The sequence below is a fragment of the Mus musculus genome, chromosome X (assembly GCF_000001635.26).
Source record: "Mus musculus strain C57BL/6J chromosome X, GRCm38.p6 C57BL/6J".
Lineage (NCBI taxonomy): Eukaryota > Metazoa > Chordata > Mammalia > Rodentia > Muridae > Mus > Mus musculus.
This window is the reverse complement of record NC_000086.7, coordinates 134,970,933-134,992,380: the sequence shown is the minus strand read 5'-3', so window position 1 is coordinate 134,992,380 and position 21,448 is coordinate 134,970,933. Positions and strand designations below refer to the sequence as shown.

The following is a 21,448-nucleotide window of genomic DNA, read 5'->3' as shown; positions in this document are numbered from 1 at the left end:
GCATGTCATACTTCTGAACTATAAACTTTTGAATCTTTCAAAAGTATATAAAAAGACTGTGCTTTTTACAGGTGTGCTCGAGTGGAGAAGTCAACAGAAACAACTTTACTGATCTGCACAACATGAGTTTTGACTCCCTAGCTGCTGCTCCATCTCACTATGTGGGAAAGAGCCATTCTCCGACTCAGAACCAGTCACTGGAAGAACATGATCAAGTATCTCCATCCACATGCTCACCAAAGATGGGTAAGACTCTATTCATCTTTTTATCTCAGATCTCAGATGCCTAATATATCTTTTTTTCCCACATTGCCCCATCCTTTTTGGAGAGCAAAATTTTACTGCGGTTTGGACAACTTAGTTGTTCTTCTGCTTAGTGTCTTTCTGTGTCCTTGTCTGTAGAGATAATGGCTAACTAAATTTTAAGAAATATTATGACCACTATTCAGTTTACTAAATCCAAATATAAGCATGTGATTGCTACATGTTATGACTAATAATAAGCAGCTAGAGAAATAAAAAACCGCAGATTTTTTAAATTATGTTTCCCCCTTGTCATCATTTTTTGATGTACTATGATCTAAAACTTTGCCTCACTTGTCTGTTCAGATCAATGTCTTCACTATAATATAGTTGTATACTGTACTCCATATAGTGGATGGTGTGTTTATACCCATAGCTTTAAGAAACTAAATTTCTGAATCTCTTCCAATCCTAATAATACACTGTTTTATTTCCATAAATATGAAGTGCTAGTGAATAGTGAGAGTATTCTAAATCCAATAAGTGCAGAGAATTATAGAACATTGCCTCTTTGTTCCTTCTAGTAACATTCAAATGAACAAAGGAGGGACCTCTCACTGAATTGCCGGAACTGGCAGAGTACATTTTGGAAAACATAGCTCATATTTTGAAAAAACTTGCATGCTACCACAAAAATGATGACTGATCAGCTGGAATAATTGAGCACACTCATAAGAGCCTTAACACAATGTCTATTAGGCATTCATTCCTGAAAAAAATCAGCATTTATGTCATATATCATGTAGATATGATATATGTCAGTCATATAGCATATAAATATTGTCCAGAGAAAAGTCATTACCTCTGCAAAGTCTTAGAATTTATTTTTTCTTAATACACTAAAATATTATTGTTCTTTAAATTTATTCTAGTCTCTCAAATTGCCATGTATCTATTGGCTTGAAAAGGGACAGATTCATTGTGCCTTACAAGAGAAACCATTTTGCAAATGACTTATCTACAGTCCCCAAAATCATTTTATTGGCTTTAAGGAGGAGAATAATTGAAAAGGACAGAAAAAACATATTGTTTCAAGTTATCAATTACTGTGAATCATTCTGATGTAAACATCACAAATCAAGACAGAACAGATGTGTTATTCAAGAAAAATATCAATTTAGAAGTTGATGCAATCTGATTTACCCTGTGAGTTACAACAACTCATCTTGAAATGTCTCCCATGCTTTTATTATTCCCATAAATGAATATGCTCAAACAATACTAGGTGTAAAATATTCCTCCAGGCCCATGTCTTTAGTGTGCAAACTAGGTCACATTTATCTCATCTCTCAAAAGAGCCTTTATGACAGATTCCTTTATTCTGAAGCCCTGTCCTGAAGAAAGTGGAAAGATAGTAGTTCTAGAGAATTTCTTTAATAATCCACAATGGATGCACTTCTAATATGTGAATACATGTTGATAATTTTCCATTACAATTATTTCTACAGATGAACCCAATACTACTCCTGCACCTCCACCCTTCCTGAAGTCTGTTATTGTGAAGCCTCCTCCAGGTAGGAGTAAAGACAGACTACCGCCTTGTCCTCTAGCATCCCTGTGGATCAAAATAATCTAAGCAGATATTGTAAGCTCTCTCCTCCTTCCTTAAATAATCTGCTAATGTCCCATAACATTATAGTAGGAACAAAAAGAAATGATACTAGAAAGACATTTATAGCTGAAGAGCAGAGAACTGTCTTCCACCAAAATGAAATACAAATGACAAACAGCATTCTAATCTCTTTCATAGGAAGTTTGTATTCTATAAAACATACTAGTTTGTTTATAAACCACTTTCTTTTATTTTAAAAAACTGATAGTGTTCAAATAATCTAGTCCATTTACTTTGTTTTTTATAGGAAATGAAAGCCAGAAAGTCTTTTATGTCTCTTAATTTCAAAAATCATATGAGTACATATGTGTCGTGTGGTCCCATGTTATTTTAAGGAAGTACTTCAGATCACTACAATATTTTGATATTCGTTTGAGGTATTAAGCTAGTAATTATTGGTAGTATAAATAGGAATATACTTTATTCTTCTTCCCTAAAGAAGAAAATATGTAAACCAGTTAATAATACCTTGTTGTAAAAGACTACAGGTATGTTTTATGCACATATTTTGCTAACAAAGGAAATGAAACATCATAGTTCATAGATTTCTATGATCTTGATTGATAGACGTGGAAAGGTTTAAAAAATGACCAGATGTCTTAGAGATAAGAAAGGGTAGCAAAACTTCAGGTCCAACATAGAGACTGGCCTTGACTGGAGCAACATATCTACCTGCTTTCCATGCCCATGCAAGCACCTTCTCACTGCTGCTGGCTCTCACTGCTCCTTCATCTTCTCTCGCCTACCTTCCTTTCCTCACCTCAGTGTATTTCACCTGTTCTTTTTAGATAGACTTTCTGCTCTCTGTGAAAGTGCTTGTTAATCTTGACTTCTTAAAATTCTATTCTTTTCATGCTCAATTCCTCATAGTCTTGTTCTTTTTATTTCTGTTTGCTTTCTAACATCAGCTGTCCATTCATTGCCAAAATTTAGGTGTTCCCAGATTTCATTATTGACCCGACTCTACAAACCCAATTCTGTGTATTCCCCTAGTTATACCTGTCATCTGTATTCCCATAACCTTTCCATCAAACTTTAGATTACATGTCAAAATGGTAGGTCTTATTTCATGTGGACACCTCAGAGCCATTTTAAGTCAATACTCTTCCAACGTAAAACCCTATAGTTAACTGTCAGCTCCCCAATACCACATCGCCCTCAGTTTCTAAAGCTAATAAAATGCCAAACTGTGACTGTCTTCTCTCCTGAATTGTTACTGTCCGTTTAACTCTATCCCTGCTCTTCCTGCACTACTCTAGGTCTTCACAGATTCCTAGAGCTTTGATAATCAGACTGTGAGGTATGGACTGGCAGGGTCGCTATCTTTTGATAGCATATTGGCAAAAAGAATTCAGCCCTGCTTAAAAATCTAATTCACTTCTTCACACACACCCCAATGTAAAGCAGTGTTTATCTTGTTGGTGAAGAGCAAGCAATGAACCAGCAAGTACTGCAAAATAATAGAGTATCATGTCATGTCAGATGAGGATACATAGTATAGGAAAAAGAGGGCACCTGGAAAAGCCAGGGAACCTTGAAGTTTACAAACATAAATATAGTGCTCAAGATAAATTCTACCTAAGAAAGTAATAGGCAAAGGTTGAAAGATGATGAGAGGATAAGTCCTGCTGGGAAGGAGAATGCCAGGCATGAGCCCTGAGATGAAAGCATGGTTGGTATTTACCAAGAAGAGTCCACAAGATGCCACTGGCTCCTGCATCGTAAAGATGTGTACCAAAGTCATATGTAAGGCCCGTATGCTATTTAAGGATCTTGGTTTTACTCTACACTAGGGTCAGTGTAAAGACTAACTGTGAGTGTAAAGACCTTCAGGTGACTGAAGGGTAATTACAGAAAATATGTGCTAGCTTATGTGTTTTTTTTTCCTAAAAGAAAATGATTTTAAAACAGAGTTGTGGGCTGCAGAAATGGTTGCAGTCCTAAAAATTCTAGGGCTCCTCTTCCAGAGGATCTAGATTGCATTCACAACAACCACATGGCATCTCACAAGCACATTCATTGTAGTCCTGAGGGATCTGCTACCCTCTTCTGACCTACGCAGGAACCTAATTCACTTCCTTAGGAAGACGTGTAAATGCTTCATACTTTAGAAAGTAGAAGACACGGAGTCATAGCCTTCTAAATATTTTGCCTTGAGCTGGATTTGTCTCCACAAAAGCGCTCTCAGTGTAATTATTGGAGTGTTTCATTGAAAATACAAATATTTCTGTGACGCTGTCTTAACTGAATACTCGTCACTGTTTCTCCTGCTTCTGACTAAACTCATACTCAGTCTTAAGCATACTGGTGCTGCCTGGAAGCCTCTTTGCTACCCTCGGGGCTACTTTTCTGTGTGTCTCCTTACCTCTCTATGTGCTTTTTCTCCCATTTCAGTCTAAGGTCCTTAAGGGCAGTAATGTCATGTCAGTTTCTAGTGCTAGACATAAAAACCAGCATAGAATTGTTCATACCCCAGCAAAGTTAGCTTAATGTCTGTATCAATGAACTGCTACTGAATGTTTATCTCACGTGCTTTTCCTTGGTACTATTTCAGTTTCCTACATAGTGTGGTTTGAAGTACTAGAACATTCTGTAGGGACATAGAGTTTTACGTAGAATCTGAAAGCCCGGTGATTTAAGTAAGCCTGAGTACAAATGGTAGTTGATGTTAAAAGGAAACTTTGGAAGAAGTGTTGAATTGCCACTTGCTGGATTTTTTTTCTACTGGTAAGCTGAGGGTATCCGAAATATGTGGTGTCTGAGGAAATCTGGACTGAGTCAAAATGAGAAGTGTTTGGACTGTTGCTGCTACTGTGGGAGATGACACTTTGAAATGTCAAGGTTATCAGAATGAGGGAAGAAGGATGTCTTAGTTGGCTTTTTCTGTGATAAACACCATGCCTAAAAAGCAACGTTGGGAGAAATGCTTCCCATTTGCAGTTAACTGTGAAGGGAATTCAGGGCAGGAAGCCAGAGGCAATAACTGAAGGTGATACCATCAAGGAACATTGATTACTGGCGTGTTTGCCATGGCTGACTCAGTCTGCTATCTTATAGCAAATAGGACCACTTGTCGGGGGGTGAAGCTTTCTACAATGGGCTGGGCCCTTCCACATCTGTCATAAATCAAGGAAGTACCCCATAGGCTTGCTCACAGTCAAATCTGATGAGTTTTCTCAGTTGACGTTCCCTTATCCCAAACGAACCTAGCTTGTGCCAAGTTGACAAAAATCTTACCAGCGAAAAGGATCTTGATGACCTTCTTATCTGAATGTGAGGTCATCAGTATAATTTAGTCTACTTTTTGGAAGAAATCAATTTACACTAATCTCTCAAGCTAATGTTCAAATAATAGATGTGCCCTGTTGTAATTCCTGTCTCTCCAAGCAGTAAACATTTGAGCATTATGAAAACACTAGTTCAGCTAGAGATAGTGGTTCATCTCTATAATGCCAGTACTAAGGAGCGAGAGGAAGAAAGATTACTGTATACTAAATGTTTGAGACTTTCCTGGACTACATAATGAATTCCATGCCAGCCAGGGCTGCATAGCAAAACCCTTTCTCAAACAAGAACAACCAAAAGGAAGCCATCAACATAAAAAAAAAAAACTTATCTAGAGATAAATTAGCTAATGTGAATTTCACAGAAGAATAACAACAGAATTCCATGTTACAAGTGAGCCAGTGTTTTTTTGTTGTTTTGTTTTGTTTTGTTTTTGTTTTTAAAGTAGTTGTGTAGCTATAGAGATAGCCCAGCAGGTAAGAGCCACGGCTGCGCTTACAGAGGATCTGAGTTCAATTTCCAGCATTTACATTGCAGCCCATGACCATCTATAACTCCATTTCCAAGGGATCTCAACACATACATTCTGGCCCCCCATGGGATTCTCACTGCATGTACATTGTACACAGAATACATGCAAGCAAAGCAGCCAATACCTAAAATTTTAAAAGGAAAAAGGCAACTTAACACAGTATGACACTTTAATCCATTATTTTCATTTTCCCTTGTCTGTTATTGCTTCTATTCATCTGCTATTCTGTGACTATCTCTCCATATTTAACTTTCTCTTCATCATTATTACTGCTTGCTTAAGTTCCTAATCTAACTCAGCTTTTAAAGCTCAGGATTGGCTACAGTACTAAGAGAGAACTAAAGTATATATGTATTTTTAAATATTGTGTTTGTTTTAGTTATTTTACTAATTCTAGCTCCAATATTGCACTTAGAAGCTTCAACTTTACTTGTAACTCAACATATCTAAAATTAAAGTAAGACTGTAAGTCCAACTTAAATTGTAAAACCTTTGTCTTTGCCAGGATTACTGTTATTTATTAGGCACTTATATTTGAATCTCTAATTAACTACTTAATTCCCTATATGTTTTCTATAAGCAACTACCATCAAATCTTGTATTTCTCTTTTCTGTACATTCATTACATTTCTATTATCATCTCTTCACATGTTAACACTTTTGGAAACAGCAGTCTATGGCTGTCTTCTGCCCTTTAAACACCTTTGTATATGGTAATTAAAACTTAAAGTAAGTTTTTTTTAAAAAGATGCAAACAAAGTAAATGTATGTATAGAAGAGCTAAATATGCTCAAGGAGCAGTTTCCAATATAAGGAGAATTAAGAAACATTAGAGACAGGTTATAAGATTAGGGCAGGGGTTATAGCTCATCAGGCAAAGATGCTTGTTGCTAAGCCTAACAACTTGAGTTCCATTTCTGAAACCCACATGGTTTAGGTAGAGAACTAACTCCCCAAAGTTGCCCTCTAACCTGCACATGTATACTATGACATATACATATATGCACACATCATATATATGCACACACAAAATATATTTTGAGTTCATTTTAAAATATTAGGCCAAGAAGTCTGACAACTGGGCCAGCTAATAGGCTTCCTATCTCTTCAGAATGTGTTTATGTATTTATACTTACTCCCTTAGACTTATACACTATTCCAGAAAGTGGTAGAATCAGCATGTGGAAATCCAAGAGCTAAGGTATCCACACTGTAGTTCTGCAACTGTCTCTAGACTCTTGACATGTGACTAGCAACCCTTCTAAACTCTATATTTCCACTATTGGAATCTTAATACTGATAGAATTTGTGGAGAAACAAAGGAAGAAAAGCTAAACAGAAAACTTTGCAATAGCCTCTATAAATATTAAAGAAATACATAAATACCCAAGTTTAATGAGACTTTATAATCACAAAGAAGACTCAATAATCTAGGAAGAACTTCAATAGTGAATACATAGTAAAATTATCTAGAAAACTTTCTTGGAAGTAGGAGAGTTCTTTTCCATCACTGGAGACTAAGATTTTTTTGGTCTCATGGGGAGGGGACTGGTATAATCATCCTAGAAAAAGATGCTATAGAAAAGCTACAAGCTAAGGTAACATGAACATTTTCAAAGAGATTCTTTGTATAACCAGCATTGAAAACCATGAATCTAAAGAAAATTGGGAATTTTGTTTATCCTACATTACTTAGGAATACTCAGTATACATGCTGTTGACCAAGGTCATCTCCAGTTTGGTTTTCACACCTATAAAATAAAGATAGCAATAACTTCCCAGAAAAGGTTGCTATGAAGGCCCACACTTAACTGCCTAAGTAGTCCATTTAATAGACTTCACAGTTAAACATTGTTAAACCAGAGACTCACAATCCAAACCACAAACTTGATATAGGAAAATACATAGACAAGGAATTGGAAATTTTTCCCCTCAAACATCTCTTTCATTCATTCATTCATTCATTCATTCATTCATTCATTCATTCATTCATCTATCCATCCATCCATCCATCCATCCATCCATCCATCCATCCATCTATCTATCTATCTATCTATCTATCTATCTCCTGGTCCACCCAACAACTGTTCTACATCTGATACCTCCTCCCTGTTCCCCTGTATCCACGAGGATATCCCCACCTCTACCCCCACCCCACCAAACCTCCCCACTCCCTGGAGCCTCCAGTCCCTTGCATCTCTGACTGAACCCAGACCTGGCAGTCCTCTGCTGCTTATTCAGTGAGGGCCTCATATCAGCTGGTATATGCTGCCTGTTTGGTGATCCCGTGTTTGAGAGATCTCAGGGGTCCAGGTTAATTGAGACTTCTGGTCCTCTTACAGGGTCGCCCTCCTCCTCAGCTTCTTCCAGCCTTTTCCTAATTCAACTACAGAAGTCAGCTGCTTCTGTCCATTGGTTGGGTGCAAATATCTGCATCTGTCTCTTTTAGCTGCTTGTAGGGTCTTTCAGAGGGCAGTCATGATAGGCCCCTTTTTGTGAGCACTCCATAGCCTCAGTAATATTGTCAGGCCTTGGGCCCTCCCCTTGAGCTGGATCCCACTTTAGGCCTGTCGCTGGACCTTCTTTTCCTCTGGCTCCTCTCCATTTCCATCACTGCTGTTCTTTCAGAGAGGAACAGTTCTGGGCCAGAGTTTTGACTATGGGATGTCAACCTTGTCTTTCTGACGGAGGTGGGCTCTATAAGTTCCCTCTCCCCAGTGTAGGGCATTTCATCTAAGGTCCCTTCCTTTGAGTTCTGAGAATTTCTCACCTCTCAGGTCTCTGGTACATTCTGGAGGGTCCCCCAAACCTCATACCTCACAGGGTTGCATGTTTCCATTCTTTCTGCTGGCCTTCAGGAATTTCAGTCCTTTTCCTCCACCCAATACAAGGTCATGTTCCCCTCTCTGTAACCCCCATCCCCTTTCCTTCCCAGATCCCTCCCTCGATATATCTTGTGTATTTGGTACTTTTTTGGTTAATATCCACTTGTTAGTAATTACATACAGTGCACATTCATTTGGGTCTGAGTTACCTCACTTAGGATGATATTTTCTAGTTCCATCCATTTGCCTGCAAAACTCAGGATATCTTCATTCTTAATGGCTGAGTGGTATTCCATTGTATAAATGAACCACATTTTCTGTATCCATTCTTCTGTTGTGGGACATCTGGGTTGTTTCCAGCTTCTGGCTATCACAAACAAGGCTGCTATGAACATAGTGGAGCACATGCCTCTATAGCATGGTAGGGCATCTTTTGTGTATATTTGAAAGAGTGGTATAGCTGGGTCTTCAGGTAGATCTATTTACAATTTTCTGAGGAACCTCCAGATTGATTTCCAGAGTGGATGTACCAGTTTGTCATCCCACCAGCAATGGAGGACTGTTCCTCTTTCTCCACATCCTCTCCAACAAGTGTTGTCACCTGAGGATTTGATATTAGCCATTCTGATTGGTGTAAGGTAGAATCCTGGGTCATTTTGATTTGCATTTCTCTGATCACTAAGGACTTTGAACATTTTTTTATGTGCTTCTCAGCCATTTGAGATTATTCTGTTGTGAATTCCCAGTTTAGTTCTATACCCCATTTTTTGATTGGGCTGTTTGTTTGTCTGTTTGTTTGTTGGTGGTTAACTTCTTAAGTTCTTCATATATATTGAATATCAGCCCTTTCTTGGATGTGGAGTTAGTGAAGATTTTTTCCCAATCTGTAGGTTGCTGATTTGTCTTATTGGCTATGTCTTTTGACTTACAGAAACTTTCCAGTTTCACGAGGTCCCATTTATAAATTATTTATTTTAGAGTGTGAGCCACTGGACTTCTGCTTAGGAACCACCCCCCCCCCATTCCAATGAGTTCAAGACTTCCACTTTCTCTTCTATTAGATTCAGTGTGTCTGGTTTTATGTTGAGGTCCTTGATCCACTTGGATTTGAACTTTGTACAAGGTGATAAGTATGGATCTATTTTCATTATCAACAGCCAGTTAGATCAACATCATTTGTTGAAGATGCCTTTTTTTTCCCATTGTATAGTTTTGGCTTCTTTGTCAAAGATCAAGTGCCTGTAGTGTATGGTTTTATTTCTGGGTCTTCAATTCTATTCCATTGATCAACATGTCTGTCTCTGTACCAATACCATGCAGTTTTTTATCACTATTGCTCTGTAGCAAAGCTTGACGTCAGAGATGGTGATTCCCCAAGCCATTCTGTTATTGTTGAGCATTGTTTTTGCTATTCTGGATTTTTTACCTTTTGATGAACTTGAGAATTGCTCTTTCCGTATCTTTGGAGAATTGTGTTGGAGGTTTGATGGGGATTTCATTGAATTTGTAGATTGCCTTTGGTAGGATGGACATTTTTACTATGTTTTTGTTTGTTTGTTTGTTTGTTTGTTTTTTGGTTTTTGTTTTTTCAAGACAGGGTTTCTCTGTATAGCCTTGGCTGTCCTGGAACTCACTCTGTAGACCAGGCTGGCCTCAAACTCAGAAATCTGCCTGTCTCTGCCTCCCAAGTGCTGGGATTAAAGGCATGCGCCACCACTGCCTGGCCATTTTTACTATGTTAATTCTGCCAATCCATGAGCATGGGAAATCTCTCCATTTTCTGAGATCTTCTTTGATTTCTTTCTTGAGAGACTTGAAGTTGTTGTCATACAGATTTCACGTGTTTGGTTAGAGTTACCCCAAGATATTTTATATCATTTGTGGCTATTGTGAAGGGAGTTTTTTCCCTAATATCTTTCTCAGCATGTTTATCATTTGTATAAAGGAAGGCTACTGATTTATTTGAGTTAATTTTATATCCAGCAACTCTGCTGAAGTCGTTTATCAGCTGGAGAAGTTTTCTGGTGGAGTTTTTAGGGTTACTTATATATACTATCATATCATCTGCAAATAGTGATATTTTGACTTCTTCCTTTCCAATTTGTGTCCCCTTCAACTCCTTTTGTTGTCTAATTGCTCTGGCTAGGACTTTGAGTACTATACTGAATAGGTAGGGAGAAAGTGGGCAGTCTTGTCTAGTCCCTGATTTTAGAGGGATTGCTTCAAGTTTCTCTCCATTTAGTTTGATGTTCGCTACTGGTTTGCTGTATATTTCTTTTATTATGTTTAGGTATGGGCCTTGAATTCCTGATCTTTCCAAGACTTTTAACATGAAGGGGTGTTGGATTTTGTCAAATGTATCTTCTGAATCTAAGGAGATGATCATGTGTTTTTTTTTTCTTTGAGTTTGTTTATATAGTGGATAACATTAATGGATCTTCATATATTGAACCAACCTTGCATTCCTGGAACAGTAAAAAGAATCAACAAAGCTGGTCCTTTGAGAGAATCAACAAGATAGATATACCCCTAGCCAAACTAACTAAAGGGCCCAGAGACAGTATCCAAATTAACAAAATCAGAAATGAAAAAGGAGACATAACAACAGAAACGGAGGAAATTTAAAAACAAAACAAACAAACAAACAAAACCCATCATTTCTTACTACAAAAGCCTATACTCAACAACACTGGAAAATCTAGATGAAATGGATGATTTTCCAGACAAGTAACACATAGCAAAGTTAAGTCAAGAGCAGGTAAACTATCTGAATAGGCCCATATCATACAAGGAAATAGAAAAAGGCATTAAAAACCTCCCAACCCAAAAAAAAAAAAAAGCCCAGGGATTTAGTGCAGAATTCTACCAGACCTTCAAAGAAGACCTGATACCAATTTTCCTCAAACTATTCCATAAAATAAAAACAGAAGGAATACTACCTAACTCGTTCTATGAAGCCACAATTACTCTGATACCTAAACTACACAAGGACCCAACCAAAAAAGAGGACTTCATACCAATCTTGCTTAAGAATATCGATGCAAAAATACTCAATAAGATTCTTGCAAACCAAATCCAGGAACACATCAAAGCCATTATTCACCAAGATCAAGTATGCTTCATCCAACATCTCTTATAATTAACTTGCAGTATTAGTTTAAAAAACTAATTCCCAAATTCATCCCAGAAACAACTTATTCTCCACGAAAGGGGGACAGGGGATGATTTTAGAGTTATCTTTCATTCAGAGTTTTCAAAGACACAAGATCATTAAAGCTGTGGGTACTAATGGGACTATCTTATAATGTTTGATACAGCTGTACTTTGTGTAATATCTAAGACATGTGAAACACATTTATATCCTAAGATATTTATGACTTTTTTTTCAAGACAGGGTTTCTCTGTGTAGCCCTGGCTATCCTGGAACTCGCTCTGTAGACCAGGCTGGCCTCGAACTCAGAAATCCATCTGCCTCTGCCTCCTGAGTGCTGGGATTAAAGTGGTGCGCTGCCATTCCTGGCTTGATATTTATGATTTGTAATAAATTTTTTCAATATCCTTTTCTTAGCCTTTTGAAATATATGTAATATAATTGTTATCTATTATTGGTATACAATGAAGTAATACCCAAAATCTTCTTGACCCTATCAGGATTTTAGTATTTTTATGACATATTTTATGGCATATTCCATTGTATGTACCATGTTTTATCCATTCATCAGTTGATGAGCACATTTCTTGCATATTGTGAATAATGATGTAATAAACATGGGAACGCACATGTCTCTTACATACTGATTTCAGTTGCTTTGAATGTACACTAATATTATATTTACAAGAATATATGGTAATTATTTTCTTAACTTTTAAGTATCTTCCGTATTTTGAATGGCTATTCTAACTGATGTTTCTACCAACGTTTTCTTCACACCGTCACGAGCATTTCCTATCTTTTTTGTTTAGCTCTACTTCTTGGGGTTTGATGGAGTCTCCTTGTTCTTTCAGTTTGCATTTACCTGGTGATTAGTAATGTTCTGTATTTTTATGTGCTTGGTGGACATTTGGATGTTTCCTTTTGAGAAATGACTAGAAGAATTTTGTTATTGAGCTTTTGGGGTTCCTTATATATTCTGGATATCAATTGCTTGTACATGTGTACATATGTATGTACATATGTATATATATATATATGCATGTGCATATATATGTATGTACACATATATACATATATACTTGTATATGTGTATACATGTGTATATACTTATATGTGTGAATATATATACACATGTATGAATGTATATATTGCAAATATTTTCACCCATTTATAGACTGCCTGTTAACTCCATTATGTATTTCCTTTGTTGTTCAGAAGCTTTAAAGTTTTTTAGAATTTGGTATGTCTATATTTGCCTTTAGTTTCTGAATTTTAGGAGCTTTGTCCAAAAAGTCCCCATGTATTACTGTGCCCTGAAACATTTAACCTGTGCTTCTTTCTGTAATTTCCTTTGCTGTTGTTTATCATTTAGATTATACTATAATTATAGCATATCTCCTTTCCTCTCTCCAAGCCCTCTTATATACTCCTCCCCACTCGCTTTGAAATTTATGACCTTTTTTCAAAACTTGTTATCACCTGCATATATGTATTTGCCTTTATGCCAATGTTAAACTTTATTGCTTTAGTCCATTCTGAGTTGATCAATTTAGCAGGTAAGGCAGAAATCTACCTACATTTTTATGTAGATAATCAATTTTCCTAACACCATACATCCAAAAGACTGTTCTCTGTATGAAGGATATCTAAGTACCATTATTAAAATATTCATTGAAATTTTATTGTAACCTATTGATCACTGGTATTAATAGTGAACAATGTTATTCAATGTCATTTTTATTTTATCCTATAAGTAGTCTCTTGTTTCTCAAAATAATGATTGTTCAGCAAATTTCAATACGCTTAATTATGATTAATCTTCCTATAAGTGATTAATCTACTGTTTGATTTACAAGGTGATTCTGATTGTTCTTAAAATCTATATACCAATTTATTGCCTTGTGTCTGGAAGAGTGCTGATTTTGTACTTGTCTTGTGCAAGTTGTTCTTTCCTCCTTCTCATCCTCCTCCTCCTCTTTCTCTTCTTCCTCTTCCTCCTCTTCTTTCTCCTCCTCCTCCTCCTTCTTTTTTTTTCCTTTTTTTTTTTTTTTTTTTTTTTGGTTTTTCGAGACAGAGTTTCTCTGTGTAGCCCTGGCTGTCCTGAAACTCACTCTGTAGACCAGGCTGACCTCGAACTCAGAAATCCGCCTGCCTCTGCCTCCCGAGTGCTGGGATTAAAGGCATGTGCCACCACGCTCGGCCCTCCTCCTCCTTCCTACCAAGAAAAATGTGGAAGGATGATGAGCTTTAGAAATAAGTTTATGTCCTGCTTCTAATTCCACTGTAAAGGCAGAATAGTTAGGTAGCAGTTATACAGCTTCTTTTTTATAGCTTTTAATTTAACTCATTTTAAACAGCAACTATTATTTTAGAATTTTACTTTTATGTTCTAACCTATGTGTGGGCCTCACTGGTTCTTTATTCTAAAATTTGTGGAAATCATTTTTATAATTAGTGAACTACAGTGATTATAGGTTGAAAAGTAAAATTTTACAATTTTTAAATTAAAGTTATGGGACATTTCATGGTTTGGTTGGGTAGAAAAATAATTAACAGCAAACAAAAAGGGTGTTGCAGAACTAGGAATAATACGTTTGTTAGCCACGTCGTTTGAGGTCCCTGCTATACAGTATATATAGCAACAGTGAGCAACGCAGGTAGCAGATGATTAAGAAATAAACAAAGACTATGCCTGTAGTGTAAGTGTGAAGAATTCTAGGCATTAAATTTAGAGACTTGAGCTCCAAGATGCTAACTCTACTCTTTGCTCCCATCACCACCAGCAAATTATTTTATCTTTTGGGACCAATTTTTCTTGAAAAGCTTCAGGTAGAGGGTTTCTAATAAATTCTTATCTATCACTGACAGTATCTGATTTGAAGAGTTTCCATATTGATGTTTTTAAATTCTCTCATTTTATAGCATATAGAATGAGAACCTACGTATGCCATATCTGCAGTATCACCTTTACATCTTTACATATGTTCCGGTCCCACATGCAAGGAACTGAACATCAAATTAAGTAAGTGTTTTTCTCTTGTACAAGAAAGGCATTCTCATGTTACCAAAGACCAAAGCTTCCAGTCAAATACTCTTTAATATATTTTACAAACTTTCTAGATAGTCATTTTCCTATGACCTGAATCTAGAAGTGGTAAGTGGTACTTGTAGCATTCTATATGCTAATGCCAAGGATATTTTACACAGTAATGAACTGACAGATCTGTCTGTTAAATTAGTACTCCTTCTAAATAGACAACATTATGTTTTCTTTGTAGATGTGCTAACAGATCATTTCTTCAGGCTAGCCATGCAAATTCAAAGCATCTCAAAATGTTTTCTTAATTCCAAGGATTCTGTGATCTAGTCATCATCTTTTTTAAAAAACAAAAGATTTATTTTATTTATTGTATGTGAGTACACTGTAGCTGTCTTCAGACACACCAGAGAGGAAATCTGATCTCATTACAGATGGTTTTGAGCCACCACGTGGTTGCTGGGAATTGAATACATTGGAGTATAATAGTTAAAAATAGAGGTCATGAGCCATTTTTAGTCAATATTAATGTATGGTTTTAAGAAGAGGAGAAATTAGTGGACAATTGCAAAGTAATTTTGGTAGTAGGGGAAAGGGTCATTTATATTTTGTATAAATTAGTTTGTTGATTTTGAAATCAGAACATAAAATGTGTTATTTTATCCTATAAGAAAGTATTTATAGTGTTTGGATATGAGTATTTAGGAGCTGTCTGAGTTACTTTTCTATTGCTATGATAAAATACCATTATCAAGGGAACTTATAAAATAAAGCATTTAATTGGGCTTAACAGTTTCAGAGGGATAAGAATCCATGATGATGAAACCAAAGTCTGATAGCAACAGCTGAGAGTTCATGATCTGCAAGTAGGAGGCAGAGATAACAGTGGGGATGGTCAAAGTCTTTTGAAACCTTAAATTCTTCCTGCAGGGATACCCCTCCTCCAACAAGGACACGCCTCCTATACCTTTTCAAATAACTTTTCATCAACTGGGGACCAAGTATTCAAACATGAACCTATTGAAGCCATTCTTATCCAGTCTACGACAGGAGTGAAATTGTCAGACTCAGCAGATGAAAATACACTTTACACATTAGAAAGAAAACTTTGGGATTTTAAATAAATAACCTATCACATCTGTATGTCTACAAAATAACTGATTTCTAAAAATGCCATTCAGACAGTTTATTATGGCAATGGTTATTAAAGTTGATTAGCCACAGTATACCAACATGCATTAACATTTGTAATATTACAGTAGCATAAGACATTTCCACTCTTATGTCCATCCACCATTTACCGTAGGACTGATTTTTTTTATAAGCATGTATTTCTTAGATAAAATAATTAGTTCTATGGCAACATCTTCATGTATCTATAAAACACACTTGATCATATTCATTCTCCTATTATCCTAATATCCTCCCTAATTGTTCCCCTTTTACTGCTATGGAAATTTAAAAAACTGTCTAGATCTCACATATGAAAGAAAACAGTCAATACTTGACTTTCTGGGTCTGGCGTATTTAACTTAATATCATACTCCCCAGGATTTTTTTCAGCAAACAATATGATTTTTAATTTTCTTCATAACAGTGTTTCTTTACACATCACAAGGCATTCTTTACCTGCTTATGGTCACCTAAACTATTGTATAGGATGGTTATTGTAAATGGTATTGCATCAAGTATTGCTGTGTAGGCATCTCTTCTTGTAGGCCACCTAGGATTCCTTGGGCTATATGTTTAGGAGTAATATAGTTGGATCATATGGTAGTTATACATTTAGTTTTTGAGGAAACTCCCTATAGAGGTCCATAGTAGCCACACTGATTTAAATTCCCACAAAAATAGATATTTTTTTTTCTCTGCATTCCCATCAAAATTTGTTTTCTTGTGTTTCCTTTTCTTCTTTTGTTAATTACTTAATTTTGTTCTTGAACAATTTTGTATGTGTACATTATATATTTTATTTTTACTCTCCCTACCTCTCCCGTTTCCCTTTAACTATCCAACCCCCCTTTTCCTATAAATCTCTTTCTCCTATTTACTAGCTTTTGGTTCTGTTTAGTGTTCCATGGAGTTTAATTAGGGATGTCTATGTGATCTTGAGTTTGGAACTAACCATCAGAAGAACCTTGTGAAATCACCATTGGGTACACATCTAGATATTATACTTACCCCTGTCCAAGAATCTGTTGGTTAACAATGGATCAACAATATGTAGTAGGACCTTATGAATCCTTTTCCTCTTCATATCTGACTTGTAGGAGGGCCCAACATCTGTGGACCCATTGGCAGTGTACACAGCTCCTGTAAGTTCTTATTTGTCATATCTATGTTGTGTTTAACCTGAAACTTTCAGCCCCTTTCCTCTTCACCAGCACTTAGTAATTCTTTCTGGCCCATCTTCTACAGTATTTCTTGAATCTTATGTAGGTAGCATACATGTCTAGTCTAGGGCTGAGCCTTTATTCTCAGCATATTGTTCAGCCATAATTTTCTGCATTTATCTGCAATGGAGAGGTTTTTCTATTTAAGGCAGATAATAACCTCTGTGGATATAAATATAGATATTTAGGTCATACTTTGATGATATGTCAATTCAGCTCAACCATCTTACAGTACCTTCCCAGGGTCTAAGCCCTCTTCTGATGGGTTTTGGAGCAAGTTTACAGGCGTATGTAAATGGCTTCCCTCTTACAAAGCAAGCCTAAATCCATTTAGGGAGCATCTTTTCTCTTCTCTAATATTTCCCTGGCTATGCAATTTCAGAAAAGCTATTGAAAACAATATGTATTCTGCAGCTGTTGAATCAAATACTGTATACTTTGGCCATTTGATTTATGGTGTCGTTTACCTCTGAAGTCCCTTTGTTGATCTTTATAGTCTCGGCAATGCATATAGTCTATGCATATAGTCTATCAGTGGAGCAGTTGGGATTTGGAGATATTAAAATGCATGGGTTTATTCATCCAGAAAAAAAAAGGCTGGACAATAGGAAAACTTTTTAAATGTTTCCTCATTTCAGCAGCAGTGAATTAATCTGAGGAATACAGGAGACTTCTTTGGAGTCAGCTTAACAGTATAGATCGTAGGTCTCTATCTTGAACTGTACTTTTGCAAGGTGCTGCTTTCTGCTGGTTTCACCAAGCATTTTCCTTCTTCTGCTAAAAGCCCCATTGAGGGGCATCTTTTCCACTCTTAGTTTAATGCTCTGCATTCAGTATTATGGTATTCAAATCTCATATACTCCTAACACTCAGTGTTCCCTCCTTTCACTCTGTTCTTGTCTCCTATTGCATTTGGGTATCTTTCCACAGCATTCCCTCTCCCTGCCGCTCTGCACTTGTGATTTCATTTCAATTTTGTGGAGAAATTGGTGTCTCCACTCTGCTGTCTTCTAAGAAATGTTTTTGTGTAAAACTTGTGAAATTCTACAGAGGTATCTGACTATCTATACTATGCATTTTGAGCATCAAATTCTTTTTTTAATTTATAGTTTTTAATTTTTTATTTCAACCTCTGTAGATTTTGTTGAAACTAATATTTTAGAGCAAAGAAAATACACATAGTAATCAAAACTTTGTATTATTTTCTTTGTAGAGAATCTCATGTTATCAATCAAGTGAAGAATTCAAAGAAAATGCAAGAGTCTTGTCAAGCTGAGTGTGGAGATGACATCAAAATGAAGAAATCTAGAGAACTAGAGCCCAAGGGTCATTTCAGGGAAATGGAGGATAATTACATGGAAGCCCAAGCCCATGAATACAGAGAAATGGTTGATTCTAGACCCAGACATAAAATGCTTGAACAAACACTTCCACTTGAAAATTTCTGGGCACACCCAGGACCATACAATGATTCTAGAGCACTAGAAGAGCAGTTACCTCACAATTTACCAGCAGAGTCAAAGACATATGACTCTTTCCAAGATGAACTTGAAGATTACATCAAAGGGCAGAAGGCCAGAGGACTTGATCCCAATACTAGTTTTAGACGGATGTCAGAAAGCTATAGGTATAGGGATCAGAGATACAGAGAAAGGGTTGATTCTGAACACAGACAGAGGCCTTGTGAGGAAAGATTTTCATTTGAGGCTCCACAGACCTACCAGCAAGAATACAGTGCCTCCCCAGTGGAGGGCCAATCTCCTCACTGGTTACCATCTCATTCAAAGAGGAGAAATGATGATTTCCAAAATGAATTTGATGATTACAACAAGGTGCAGGAATCTAGAGAATCCGAGCCAAAGACTTCTTTTAGAAGAATGGATAGCTCTTTTGAAACCCATAATTACGAAGAAATGGTTGACAGAAGATCCAGTCATACAATGTTTGAGGAAGGACTCCCATGTGAGACTTTCCAGACTTACACAGATCCATACAGCAGTGCACAAGCAGTAGAAAACACGTTACCTCATTGCTTACCAGCTTATGAAAACCAACCGAGCCTAGATGCTGAAAGCCACTATCAGCTTACCACAGAGGAGTTCTCAGAAATGCCTGCTTCTCTGAGCCTCAGTCAACAAGAAGATAACCCTAGCTCATACAATGTAGACTATGACATTTACAAGCATCTGCCCTCAAATGACAATGCCAGTGCCCATGAAACAAGTCATAGAAGGCGACGTCAGAAGAGAAAACGACACCTGGAGGAAGGAAAAGAAAGACCAGAGAAGGAACAGTCCAAACATAAAAGAAAAAGAAGCTATCAGGATAAAGATTTAGACAAAGACAAGCTCATCAAGCAAAGTAAGAGAGAGGAAGATAAAGCTGGAGTCAGCTCTGAAAAAACCAAGCATCGAAGAAAGAAAAGAAAACATGAAACATCCTCAGAGAAAGAAGAACGTAAGCACAAAAAAGAGAAAAAGAAATCTGTTGAAGAGAGAACAGAAGAGGAAATCCTTTGGGATGAGTCAATTCTTGGGTTCTGACCCTATGGTATACCAAGAAGGGCTAAAAGAAAATGATACTGATTTAGATACACACAGGAATAAGAGGAGAAACCAAGAAAAGTACAGAATCAGCACAGAAAACCTTTGGGGTTTTTTGCTTGTTTGTTTGTTTGTTTGTTTGTTTGCAAAAATTGAAATTGAACATGAGAAACAATATATAAAACATCTAAATCCAGCATTCAAGGAACTGTTTTGAGGTTAACCTACTCAAAAAATTTGACCTTTTAGTTTTACTTACAGAAGAGTGAATAAGAAAACCAGTGGGGGAAAATCTGATGGAATCAGTGGAGAAGTTTTAGATAAAATTGAGCACTTCAGAAGAAGAGAAGGTAAAGTCAGTGTCCATTAAAGAAAACAGTCTCTCTCTCTGCGCAAGTGTGTATGTATATACGTGTGCTTGTATATGTGTATGTATATATATGTGTGACCGTGTGTATGTGTCTTCTGCTCTGCTCTGCTCTCCTCTCACCTACTTCCCTGCACCCCTCTTTTTCTGTCACCTCCCTCCTTTCAAAATGTAATTGAAAGTAGAACCACAAAGTCTAAATCTACCCTTCAAAAAGCAAGGACACAATACCAAGAAGCATGAGTGGAGAAGAAACCTGCTAAAGAGATAGCAGAAGATTCAGTGTTTTCAACTTTGCAGTTTTGTTACCTTACGGTTGAAGAAAGGTTAAAAACTTTGGTTTCCTGAAATTTGTGTTCTTTGTGTATTTGTACATGTGTACAGTTAATCTCTAACAAAAGCCAGAAGAAGTAACATTATTCGTTATGCTTTTTAAAGTCACTTTCTTTGACTTTCCAAGAGAGAAAACTTACTCTATTGCTTATGTATAATATGGTTTTCTTAAAGTAGAGGTGTTTCTACTTTGTCCATCAAGTTGTAATGAAAATAAGTTGTTTGCTCATGGAAATAATGTACTTAAAATGGTGAATTACAAAGCAGTCTACAGCCATACCACCCTGAATTTTCCCAGTCTTGTTTGAATTTGGAAGAATGGTCAGGCCTGTGGAAGACCGGACTTCACAGAATCCTTTTAAGAATTTGTGTTAGTACTGGTGGTATTTTACTACTGTCATGTGGTAACGTTTCTGTTTTCTCCAATGAAAATGTATGAAACAATGTAGACTTTTTCTGTTAAATCTAATTTGCAGTGTATTTTTGTATTTTCTAGTTCTGAAAGTGGAAAATTAGTGTATAATAAATTAGATGATATATACTTTTAAAATGTTCTCCAAAAGGGCTGATAGAAATCGGTCTATATTCTGAAAAATGTTTATATTAAAGTGTTTTAATTTCTAAATATTGCTTTGTGATCTTTTCTGTCAAGAGATGATTGTTCTGCCCACGAGAAGACAAGAAATGGTGTTGGCCACTAATTCTCTAGGAAGACCACACATTAAAGCTGTAATTTCACTTATTCCACTGATTGCTTAGTAGAAGTTAGCATTCAGTTTTAGCTTAACTTTGGGTTAGAAAAAAGACAATTAATGTGAAACTGAAGGAGAAAAGTGTTGTAAGTGGTAAAGGATTGTGACGGGGTGCTAACTTTAAAGTGTTTGATTTTAATTTTTTTAGGCTAGTGCGCTCTTTTATGATCAGTACTTTCTGTAAGCATTTGAGTGTTACTCTGCTACACTAGGAAGTGGAAAGGCCTAAGGTTCTAAACCTCAGGATTAGAATTGTAGTTGTACCATCAAATTGCTCTATGATTTTGCCAAGATACCACCAGAATTAAATAT

At 36.5% G+C, this 21,448-nt stretch overlaps 1 protein-coding gene across 1 annotated transcript in view; it reads left to right on the top strand.

Moving 5' to 3' along the window:
- The window catches only part of Zmat1 (zinc finger, matrin type 1), a 37,838-nt gene extending 16,829 nt beyond the window's left edge, over window positions 1-21,009 (top strand). The window contains exons 4-7 of the mRNA NM_175446.3: window positions 72-246; window positions 1,752-1,817; window positions 14,634-14,733; window positions 18,355-21,009. Coding sequence (NP_780655.2) covers window positions 72-246; window positions 1,752-1,817; window positions 14,634-14,733; window positions 18,355-19,684 — 1,671 coding nt within the window. The 3' untranslated portion in view covers window positions 19,685-21,009. The remainder of the gene's footprint in view (window positions 1-71; window positions 247-1,751; window positions 1,818-14,633; window positions 14,734-18,354) is intronic.
- Window positions 21,010-21,448: the final 439 nt, after the last annotated feature.